The sequence below is a fragment of the Solanum verrucosum genome, unplaced genomic scaffold (assembly GCF_900185275.1).
Source record: "Solanum verrucosum unplaced genomic scaffold, falcon-dt-bn FXZP01000248.1, whole genome shotgun sequence".
NCBI classification, from domain to species: domain Eukaryota; kingdom Viridiplantae; phylum Streptophyta; class Magnoliopsida; order Solanales; family Solanaceae; genus Solanum; species Solanum verrucosum.
The window spans coordinates 3,245-15,648 of NW_026020475.1; the positions used below are offsets into that span (position 1 = coordinate 3,245).

The window sequence follows — 12,404 nt, forward strand, 5'->3', positions numbered from 1 at the left end:
GAACAGGACCGTAGATAACTCTTACACTTAAAAAAATTGAGGCTTACCTGGGATCTACGGGCACCATTTACGGTCCGTTGATGAATCGACGGACCGTCGATGGGGTCCGTAGACCTCTGCACTAGACCATTTTCTGTAGAATTTTCATGGCGTACCTGCATATGTAGAAAACATTAGGCTATTCTTTTCATATTTTCTGGACACTTTTTAGACACGGACCCTATGCTAATTTTAGCCAACACTAGTACAAAACTGAAACAACTATCTAATTTGATACGGGGATGAAATTAAACAAAGCAAACTACTAGAGAAAAACTATATCCTGTCGTTGGCTAGATTGTACATCTTGGGTTGCCTACCAATCAACGCTTGATTTAACATCGCGGAACGACACAGGCCTCTTGATTACTTAGACTTCATCAAGATGATAGGCCTCAACCCCTTCTTGCACGCTCTCAGCATTTCCCACATAGACCTTGATCCTTTGCCCATTTACCATGAACTTTGTCCCATCACTATTTGCAAGCTCAACCACTCCATGGGGGAGCACTTTTGTGAGCAAAAATGTCCCTGTCCATTTGGACTTAAGTTTGTCTGGAAACAAGCGCAACCTAGAGTTGAATAGAAGCACAAGATCACCAACCACAAATTCTCGTTTTTCAATTCTTTGATCATGATACCTCTTCTTCTTTTCTTTGTACAAGGCTGAACTTTCATAAGATTTTAGGCGAAACTCATCAAGCATATTCAAGTCATTCATTCTTTGATTAGATGCGGCGCCCCAATCCAAATTTAACTTCTTCATTGCCCACATCGCCTTATGCTCTAGCTCTACTGGTAAATGACAAGATTTCTCATATACAAGTTGGTAAGGAGACATACCTATGGGGGTCTTCTTTGTAGTGCGATATGCCCATAGAGCATCATCAAGCTTCCTTGACCAATCCGTTCTATTAGCATTCACAGTCTTCGCCAATATTTGTTTGATCTCTCTGTTGGATACTTCAACTTGACCACTAGTCTGTGGATGGTAAGGAGTGACTACATTGTGACAGACACCATATTTCTCAAGTAGTGCCTTGAACAACTTATTACAATAGTGAGAACCTCCATTGCTAATAATAGCCCTTGGTGTACCAAATCTGGAGAAGATATTCTTTTTCAAGAATGCGGTGACACTTTTACCTTCATTGTTGGAGAGCGCAATTGCTTCCACCCACTTCGATACATAATCAACTGCAACAAGAATATACTTCATCACATATGAACTCATAATTTGGACCCATAAAATCAATGCCCCATACATCAAACAACTCTATCACCAATATAGGAGTCATAGGGAGCTCTTGCCTCTTTGAAATCCCTCCTTCTCTTTGGCAACGATCAGAAGACTTGGCAAATCATGAGCGTCTTGGTGGATGGTAGGCCAGTAGTATCCACACTGCAAAATCTTATGTGCAGTCCGAATACTACTATGATGCCCACCAATGGGTGATGAATGGCATGCTTCAAGTACACTCAACATCTCAACCTCGGGCACACAGCGATGAATAATCCCATCAGCACAACTACGATATAAATAAGGTTCATCGCAAGAGAATTTCTTCACATCATGCATATACTTTTTCCTTTGATGAAAAGACAAATCGGGAGAGACAATATCAATTTCCAAATAATTAGTAAAGTCTGCAAACCAAGGAATCAAACCATGAGAGGCAGCAAATATCTGTTCATCTAGAAAAGCATCATTAATTTCAGCCCTATCTCCAAGCTTTAGCATAGCCTCTTCTTCTAATCTGGACAAGTGATCGGCAACTTGATTTTCGGTCCCCTTTCTATCGTTTACTACAAAATCAAACTCTTGCAGCGACAATACCCATCTAATCAATCTTGCTTTTGCATCCTTTTTCGCCATCAAATACCTCAATGCCGAATGATCATTATGCACTATGACCTTAGTACCAAGTAAGTAGGATCGAAATTTCTAGAATTCAAAAACCACCGCAAGAAGTTCTTGTTCGGTTACAATATAATTCTTCTGGGCCACATTAGAGCTTTGCTAGCACAGTAAATAGGGTGAAGAATTTTCTCTCGCCTTTGACCCAATGCTACACCAAGCGCCACTCCACTCGCATCGCACATTATCTCAAACGGTTGTCCCCAATCCAGTGAAATAATGTTAGGTGCAGTAACCAACTTCTCCTTCAACTCTCCAAATGCTCTAAGAAAAGCATCATCAAAATCGAACCTACACTCCTGCTCGAGCAGTTTGCACAACGGATGTGCAAGTTCTGAGAAATCTTTGATAAATCTCTTATAAAAACCTGCATGCCCAAGAAAACTTCTAACACATTTTATGAAATGGGTGGTGGAAGCTTTTCTATTACCTCAACTTTAGCTCTATCAACCTCAATACCTTTCTCTAAAATTCGATGGCCCAACACTATACCTTCTTTAACCATGAAATGACATTTCTCCCAATTAAGCACCAAGTTGTAGTCTTCACACCTTTTAAGCACCTAAGCCAAATGATCTAGGCAACGATCGAAAGAGTCACCTGCAACTAAAAAATCATCCATGAACACTTCAATAGTGTCCTCCACCATATCAAAAAATATCGACATCATACACCGCTGGAAGGTTACTGGAGCATTGCACAACCCAAATGGCATCCGTTTGAAAGCAAAAGTCCCATATGGGCAAGTGAAGGTGGTCTTCTCTTGGTCTTCTGGAGCTATAGAAACTTGATTGTAGCCCGAATACCCATCAAGAAAACAATACCAACCTTTCCTACAAGTCTATCCAACATCTAGTCCATGAATGGCATAGGAAAATTGTCCTTTTCTGTCCATGCATTCAACTTCCGGTAATCCATACAAACTCTCCATCTCGTAACAGGCCTCATTGGAACAAGTTCATTTCTTTCATTTGGAACCACAATCATACCACCTTTTTTAGGCACACACTACACAGGACATACCCAACTACTATCTGCAATGGGGTAAATAACTCCCGCATCCAGCCACTTGATGATCTCATTTTTAACTACCTCTTGCATAGGTGGATTTAATCTTCTCTGGTGCTCGATACTGGGCTTATGATCTGGCATGAGTTGGATTTTGTGAGAGCAAATACAGGGAGGAATCCCAATAATATCCTCAATAGTCTACCCAATAGCTCGCTTGAACCTTTTTAACACAGTCACGAAGCACTCTACTGGTCTCGCATTCAAATCTGTCGCAATGATGACCGGCAAAGTATTCTCTTTGCCTAAGTATACATACCTCAAATGCGGTGGTAAAGCCTTAAGCTCCAATTTCGGTGCCTCCACAATAGATGGTCTTGTGGGTGGGGACTCGCGATTCTTCATGTCTAATTCATACTTCTTTGGTTTGGGCCGGTATTCACACCTATCGAGTGCGGCTACCAATTCATCATACTCTTCAATGCCATCACTATCGAAATTCATCATAAATGTTGCTAGTGCCTCAATACCTAGTCGCTCTTCAATTTGCACTTATGTTCTACTCTCCACTTTGTAAGTTATAGCAGATACTGTTTGGAGCTCACCACTCTGCTTCATGGACCTACAAATATTGAAAGTTGCTTCTTCATTATTCAGTCTGAACTTCATCTGTCCCTTTTCCATATCAACCAACGCACGCACTGTGGCAAGAAATGGTCTCCCAAGGATGATGGGAACCTCAAAATCAACTCACAGTCAAGAATCACAAAATCTGCCGAGAAAATGAACGACTCCACTTTCACTAGCACATCATGGAGTACACCAATGGGCCTCTTCACAGTTCGATCAGCCATTAGTAACCGCAATGCAGTGGGCTTTGGGTCCCCTAGACCCAACTTCTTGTAAATAGACAAGGGCATGAGGTTGATGCTAGCACCAAGATCACATAGTGCCTTAGCAGAGTGTTACAACCGTATAGTACATGGGATCCTGAAACCACCAAGGTCTTTCTTCTTCTGCACAAGAGATCTTGTAGCAATAGCGCTACAATGCTGCAATCTATCATCATTTTCAAAACTCACAGACCTTCTCTTTGTCACCAATCTTTCATAAACTTCGCATATCCAGGCATTTGCTCCAAGGCTTTTATCAGAGGAACATTGATAGAAAGCTGCTTCAACATAGTAACAAACCTGCGATATTTACCATCTTCAGTCTTCTTCATTAACCTCTGTGAAAAAAGTGGTGGATGTCTAGGTATGAGGACCACTTTCTGAGATATCTTCGCTTCTTTCTCTGTCGTATTCTCAGACTCTTCTTTAACCTCTATCACATCATCTTCTTTTCTAATCTCAACTTCCACCATAGATGGCCTAGGTGGATCTATGGTTTGCTTACCCCCTCGAGTAGTAACTGCCATACAATGACCGTCATTCTTTGGATTCTGAATGGTGTTGCTAGGAAGAGTACCAGGTTGACATGGGTTCACTGTAGTAGACAACTGGGTAATCTGCTGCTCTAGGTGCTTTATTGACACTGCATGGGCATCAACCTTTTGACCAATACTAGACAAGTCATTTCTCATCTCCTTCACATTTTCATTAGTTGCATCAAACCTTCTCATCATCTTCTGCATCATATCTTCAATACGCGCAATATTGCCTCCAGCTTCCCTAGCACCAGATTCCCAATTTTGAGGGGGAACATAAGGTCCAACCCGATCGTTTCTGTTGCCATAGTTGTTCCTGTTGTAGTTGTTGTTACGATTGAAGTTCCCATCTCAGACATAGTGACCCTCTCGGTTGTAATTTCCATAGTTCTAACCTTGGTTCCCTTGACCTTGGCACCAGTTTTCCGTGTTGGATTCTTGGGCATTTGGTTGGAAACCCCCCGTCTGATCATTCACAGCATAAGCATCCTCTTCAAAGTAACATTCTTCAACTAGTGGTGGAGTTCTAGTTAAGTAGTTCACAACATTTACCTTTTCTGCTCCTCCTATCACATGCTTCAATACCAACCCCAACTCGGTCCTCATCTGGGTCATCTCCTCACGAATATCATCTGCAGAATTGATATTTGTGTTATGAGCGATAAATGTGTTTCTCCCAGTATTTGACCTCCTAGTGCTCTATGCTTTATTGTTGCGAGAGATCCTCTCCAGTTTCTCAGCAATCTGTGCATATGTACAATCACCATACGAACCTCCAGCAATAGTGTTAAGTACTGCTTTATTGTTATCATCCTGTCCTCGATAGAAATATTCCTTCAGCGACTCATCATCAATACGGTGATTTGGAACACCTCTTTCGAATGCAGTGAATCTGTCCCAAGAGTTACTCACAGATCCTCCAGGTAATGCTATAAAATTGTTGACCCGATCTTTGTGATTGAGCTTCTTGGACACTGGATAGTACTTCGCTCGAAACACCTCTGCCAGTTGGTCCCATGTAAATATTGAGTTATAAGGAAGCTCAGTGAACCATACTGCAGCATCGCCTGTCAGTGACAGAGGAAACATTCGTAATCCAATGACATCCATATCCAAGTTTGGTCTAACTACACAACTTTTGCAAACCACCCTTAGCTTGGCCAAGTGAGCATGTGGATCCTCCGATAGTGATCCTGAGAATAAGGCTCTTGCTATAAGCATCTTTATCAAACTACTAGTCACCACAAATGTGTGCCCTGGAGGTAGAGGGGGTAGGACAATAGGTCCATCAAAGTCTGTTATATTGATGTTGCCTCGATAGTTGTCGTGATGTCGTGGACCTAGTGGATCTTGCATCCTCAATGCATCTCCCAATCGATTTTCAGCTGGAACCTGGTTGTCCTCACCAACTACCCTCTGTTGTTGTAACTAAACTATATCACCTAGATTTCCTCCGATAGGATCAATTGGATCTCTTGGATTGCTCATTCTTCGCAAAGTGTGGTTCAACTTCGTATCGTAAGGAGTAAGTGGTTCTCCTTGGCTCCGTGTACTTGGCATACACTGGAGTCAGAACCTGAGTGAGACAAAAACAAAGAGAAAAGGTAAAATTAAGAAATATTTGACTAACGTTCAATAATGTAGTTAAAATAAATCTAAAAGCCAAATTCTCGGCAGCGGCGCCAAAATTTGATACACTCAAATTACACCTCCCTACAGTAGTATAAGCGATCGTTATCAAGTAAAGAACTCAACTTGTAGGTTGGGGTTGATCCCACAAGGAAAATGGTTTAGACTTTACTTTAACCAACAATTATATTCAATTAGTCAAATTACTTCCAGAAATAGGTAATTAAAAAGGGGGGTTTTGTTTGTGTGAAACAAAAAGTAAGAATTTAATAAGTAATCAGTAATCAAAATTCAATTTTGGTTGTTATCAAAATGAGAGAAATAACTAGGGTATACGTGTTCCCCACAAGCTCTTAATGCAGAAATCCTAGTAATAGTAATCATTTCCTAGTGTATTACATGCAAAGTCATAAGTTAGGTATCTCTAAATCGTTGGTCCGGCTATGTGTGTATAATTTACTAACCCTTACATCTACTTCATATTAAACATCATAATCGATGTTTGACTTAGTTATTACTTCGCACCAATCGACACTAGCCTATTAGATAGTATCACACTAAATCTATGTTGATAATTCTTTTCTCATTAACTACCTCCTTGGTCCGGCAAGTAGTAACAAGGGAAGTTCTAATGTTGGCCACCGTTAAAAAGACTTCTAAATGAAAGAATTATCAATGCATGCAAAACACTATTCAAGATTTGCTTATTTACTATTAATACTTTGTTAATTTCTCATGGTTCCCACAACCCTAATTGTGGATTTAGTTACCCATATTAGCAAGAACACAATTCATAGTTTTAGATGAAGAAATCATGAATTTACATAAAGAGAATAATAAACCCAAAAATTCAACTTGAATTGCAAAGCCAAAATCTTCAAAACGAACCTACGAAATCAATAATTGCTAGATTTTCGAATTAATCTCACAAGTCACAAAGTAAAGCTAGAATAATAATGTCTAACCCCTAAAAAGGGCATTTACATGCCCTATTTATAGAAAATAAATCATAAATTAAAAGGTAAACAAATTAAGGAAAGTTTGTTCAGGCACGTGTCTTCATTCCACGAGACTGACTTACGAACCTTCAGTGGATCTACGGTCCGTAAGTCCCTTCCGTCAGCCAGGACTTAGAAAATATTTCGGCTTCCAAAATTCAGCTTCTCTGAAGCAAACGACGGACCTGCAGTACGGACCGTAGATCGATCTACGGTCTGTCAATCCCCTCTGTAGCTCCACACTTGGAATCTTCAAAAATCAGGTACAGGAACCCTCGTCGTATCAATCTACGAATCAACAGTACGGTCCGTAGATCAATCTACGGACCGTCAAAGGCCATCGTGGTTCCACACTTGGTAAGGTTTCCCTGATTTGTCTTCCATATCTTGCCTGTTGATCTACAGTCATCACCTACGGACCATCAATGAACCTACGGTCCGTAGATCACCTCCGTGAATGCCTTTTTTTTGTATTTCTTTCAGTTGTCTCTATACTTCCGCACCTGAACATCTTTCCTACAAAATATGATAAAAATACATAAAAACCAATACAAAAAGGTCCTAGACACACACAACTTGTAAGTGAAATGTATTAGTAATACCGTAAACTCACGGTATATCATGTTCTACCTCTTCAGAATAACTAGAGGCGTTTTCCCCACACTTCAAAGGCCTTCTTTACCACTTGATCAACATTAGCCTTTATCGTAGCATTGCTAGGCACTTGGTCCTTTTGTCTTTATTTGTAGTCTTGAAATTCAAGCTTGTGGGTCTGACAATCTCTGTCCCTTCGCTTTTATTTGTAGTCTTGAAATTCAAGGTTGTGGCTCTTACAGTCTCTCATAAAGTGCCCTAGCTTTCTGTACTTATGACATAGGTAATTTATTTTTGTTGCTCTGATGGAGTTTCCCTTCTTTTGAAACCTTTCATGTTTTAGACTATTTTTTGAAACCTTTTAGTCAAATAAGACATCTCATCTTAATCTTTGGGGGCATTATTTTGAGATACCTTTAGTGCTACTAACTTTTCCTTCTTTCCTTACCTCTTGGATGAATCTTACAGCTTATTTAACTGATGAGTCTCCAAGTTTCCGATCAGCTCATCCACTGTGAGAATCTTCAGACCTATGGCATCAACTTATTTTTTGAACATGATTGCTTGGATGAATGGGCTCACCAAGACACCTAAGTTCATTAGTAATAGAGGTAAATCTGAAGTGTTTCTCATGGATAGTTTCACCCTCCTTCTTGCTGAAATTTTCATATTAAGTTGTCAACATGTCCACCTTTGACTCCTTGACCTGAGTTGTTCCTTCATGGGTTGTCTTTAAGCACTCACATATTTCCTTGGCAGTCTCACATGCAGAAATCCTGTTATATTCATCTTCACCGATTCCACAGACCAACAACTTATTTGCTTTGTATTTTTTTGGATTTTTTTCTTATCTGCTTCATCATACTTTCTTCTAGACTTGGGGGTCACTCAATTAGATCTCAATCCCTCACGTCCTTGGTGGGGAAGTAACTACCATCAAGTATTACATCACACAACTCAGTATCTTCGGCCATGATGTAATCGGGCATTCTGGTATTCCACCACCCGAAGTACTGGCCTTTGAAACGAAGAGAAGTGTGATAGATTGACTTTTTTCTAGATTTTGTGGAGCCACCATTCCTGCAGGATCTTTTCTCTTGGTGTTTACAAAATAGAGAGAACTTTCACTTTCATGACCCGGGGTTACCCCCTAGAAGTAACATAGCGTACTTGACCCCGAAGGGGTCTCATACAAGCCTCATAGCATATATGAAGATAAAAGCATAGGAAAATAGTACGGAATTTAAAACTTTTCTTTACAATCAAAGTCTCTTATAAAATGAAAGAGAATCTATAACACTATGTCTCAAACCATCTATAACACTTGGATTATGACTCTTGAGATACAATCTTAAGGACAAAGCCCTTACATAAGTCTAAAACATGAAAAAAGACATATGGGAAAAATGGTTGTGCCCTCGAATACAATGAGGAATCACCAAGCTTCTTCTTCTTGATCTACTAGAGTCCTAGCCGCGAGGATGGAATCCAATATCTCCAAAGCCTAAACTTATAGAAAATGTAGAAAGATGGGGTTAGCACAAAAAGTACTAAGTATGGAAGCCAAGCATAAAAATCATTAAAACATGCATAAAAGGGGACATTTCATTTGAAATCACGCTATATGCCATTTTTGAACATCATATTTGAAATAGTTGGACAATGAAACTAATAAGGAAACCCACATACATTTCATCATAGCATAAATGATATCATCGTATTAACAAGCATAGTCTCTAACATAAGCAAAATACATATCCTAATCTTCACAAAACATAGTCTCCAATCATAACATAATACATAGTCTCCAATCATAACATAATATATAGTCAAATACCAAGTTCATCTTATCATAAAGTAATCATCTCCTAAGAAACCTTGAGCTCTACCTGTGCAATGCATAGATAGGACCTCATAATCCTATCTACACTAAGTATTACTTCTAGGCCACCATGATCAAGCATAACATACCTTGACCCTATTCATAGCCAACACAAATAGACAAAGAGCTATTCATGTTCATAATTTGTAGTAAGTTGAGTAATTCATAATAACAACCTATATTATGCACACACAGATTCATATATTTTCATAGCATAAGGAGACCACACCACAATCCCCTTATAAGTCTACTTGTGCAATGTATAAGTGAAGTCCCATACCCCTACTCACACTAAGTAAAGATCATTAAGAAGTCATAGGTAGAGTCAATAGTCATATTCATGTTCATGTTCATAATTCATAATAAAGCATGCATAACTCATATTCATCATGTCATAAGGGAAACCTACCATGCCCACTCTCAAAGCCTACTTGTTCAATGTATGAATGAAGTTCCATACCGCCATTCACACTAAGTAGAACCTCTTAAGGAACCATAGTAAATAACCCATGTACTTGTTCATGTGACTTGCTCAAGTCTCTTGTTCATGTTATATATCATGTAGGGAATATAGCCTTAACCGACATAGACCATGTGAGCTACATGGAATCTGGTGTATGTAACCCCACACCGAATGAAGGTGTCCCACTTGCCTAAGGTAGAAATAACATGTTTAGCTTTTAGGTGGATCCACTAGCTAAAACCTATGTGGGCACATAGTTATGGGATAGGGAGATTGCTTCTAGAAACCTAACCTCTTGAATTGGTGGATGAGCTTCCATCTCATGAGTTTACTTTAGCTGACCCGACCTCTTGCATTGGCAGAAGGGCCTTTACCTCATTTTCCATATCCACTGGGTGCTTAGCATTATTTCCCAAATTATACATAATTAGTCTTGAATTGCATTTACATGTGTGAAGGGACACTTTGTCCCTTCATTCAATACAACTCATAATATAGCTCATATATTCATTTAGGAGAGAATTGGACTTTCAACCTAAGAATTATCATTAGTATGTGAGAATAATTTCACACCAAGATCATGTGTTCTCTTGAGAATGGACTTTCAATCAACATAATAGGATCATCATGGTCATATACATGTCATCCATAATATTTTGTAAAGGTGCATATGAGAACTATACTTTCAATAAACACCATTGATATATGATAATCATGTTTATGGAAGGAGTGTGTGTGTAATTTTCCTTTCAATGACACAACAACTACATTATCATCATCCTAGACAATTCATACATAATCAAATGCAAGGGTACAGAAAGAATGGCCTTTCAACAATACCATATTATACACAATAGTCATAGGACCTTCACTTTCTATGTGAATCATAAGTTCACACACAAATTCTGTCAACATGCACAAACCTTCATAATATGCCCTTCAAGGCTATGGATCAACTCATCCCAAACATATAGCATTAGCACATTAGATAAGGGAATACCATGATCCAACAAATCATCAATACCTTAGCCATATCATAATCATGCATACACTTCATATCTTGCATTCAAGGGTCATATTGAGTCAATACATCTAGTATTCAATGCAAAAGAAATGTATAGAACCATGACTTAACTAGTCCATTCAATTCATGCATACACACACGTGATCATATTATAGGTCATGTAGGTGAAGTCTTTCCATAATAGGGCCATATACAAATCAACCTACCTAATGGCTTCTTTTTAAAGCCTTAACACCCGTGGTTCATTCATTTTAGCTTTCACTCTTAGAGCCCTAGGAATCATCCTCATGTTACAAGCCTTAATATCAACCAATGCCTCACATGATCATCAAGTATACCTAATTATCATGGTAACCTAACCACATACCTCATTCTTGATCAATTTTAGTCATATAGGAAACATATAAACGCAATCTCAACACTACACAACCATGATCCATCATATATATCATAATAAAATCAATTCATGTTTAGAAGATTTACCCTATATCAATTAATGTCTAGGAGATCTAATCTAAGGCATTACATGAAGAAGTTCATCATTCTTGGAGGATCACATTACAACCCTCAATTTGCCTCTTTCATGACACAACCCTAGACTATATCAATTTCATCATAGGGTCTTAGGATAATCAATTATACATGTAGAATCATACTTAGATCATGCCATTACATTATAATTAACTCACATCCAATCAATTGGACCAACTTGCAAAACCATCACATAATGTAAAGAAGAACCATAGCTAGGGTTGGGGGTCTCATGGATTATGGAAGAATTTCAGTTAAAATCATATAAAATAACTCTTATATTCATAAACAAACATAATTCAACCTTTAAAAGTGATTTTGAAAGGAATCCATGGAGTTGAGTTGAAACCCTAGCTAATTGAGTTTTCTAGAATGGAATTAAAAGCTTTTGAAATGGCTCCTTGGGTGATAGTTTCCCAAGGATGAAGAACTCTCATACCTTAGGGGTAGAATCCTTCCAAATTCGTATTGAAAAGATCCTTCCTGCAAGCGTTCCTTGATTTCTTTCTTTTTTCTTCAATGGAGGTTCTAGAGAGAAGATTCTTGGAGGGGAAAGTAGTTGGGTTTTGATTTGGTGTCTTCGTTTATAATGAATTAATGACTTAGTTTAGGGTCTTATTAGCTTATATAAGTGATTAATTAACTAACTAACCGACCTCCCTTAACCCTTCATTAATTACCTAATTAATTCCCAAGCCCCTTAACTAAAACTAAAGCTGCAAAACAGTCCCTATCCACGAGACCACAACCCACAGACCGTGGGTGGGTCTACTGACCGTGGTTGGTCCTCCGTTGTTGGAGACTGCAGCTCCTCTAATCTCAGTATCCACCACAGACGGCATAGGTGGATCTATGGTTTGCTTACCCCCTCGAGTAGTAATTGCCATAC

General features: G+C 38.9%; 1 protein-coding gene across 1 annotated transcript; it reads right to left on the reverse strand.

Moving 5' to 3' along the window:
* Window positions 1–409: 409 nt before the first annotated feature.
* On the reverse strand, window positions 410–4,331 carry LOC125809112 (uncharacterized). The gene is made up of 2 exons (XM_049488753.1): window positions 4,172–4,331; window positions 410–594 (listed from the first exon to the last, which is right to left on the reverse strand). The coding sequence occupies exons 1-2, from the start codon at window positions 4,329–4,331 to the stop codon at window positions 410–412; spliced, it is 345 nt and encodes a 114-aa protein (XP_049344710.1).
* Window positions 4,332–12,404: the final 8,073 nt, after the last annotated feature.

Bases quoted from the DNA above. Each gene is read 5' to 3' on its own strand.
- LOC125809112 (XM_049488753.1), bottom strand. From the start codon at position 4,331: ATGGTGGAAGTTGAGATTAGAAAAGAAGATGATGTGATAGAGGTTAAA. The intron at 595-4,171 runs GTAAATATCGCA...GCTTGTTTCCAG, and splicing joins AATGAAGAAGACTGAAGATG to ACAAACTTAAGTCCAAATGG.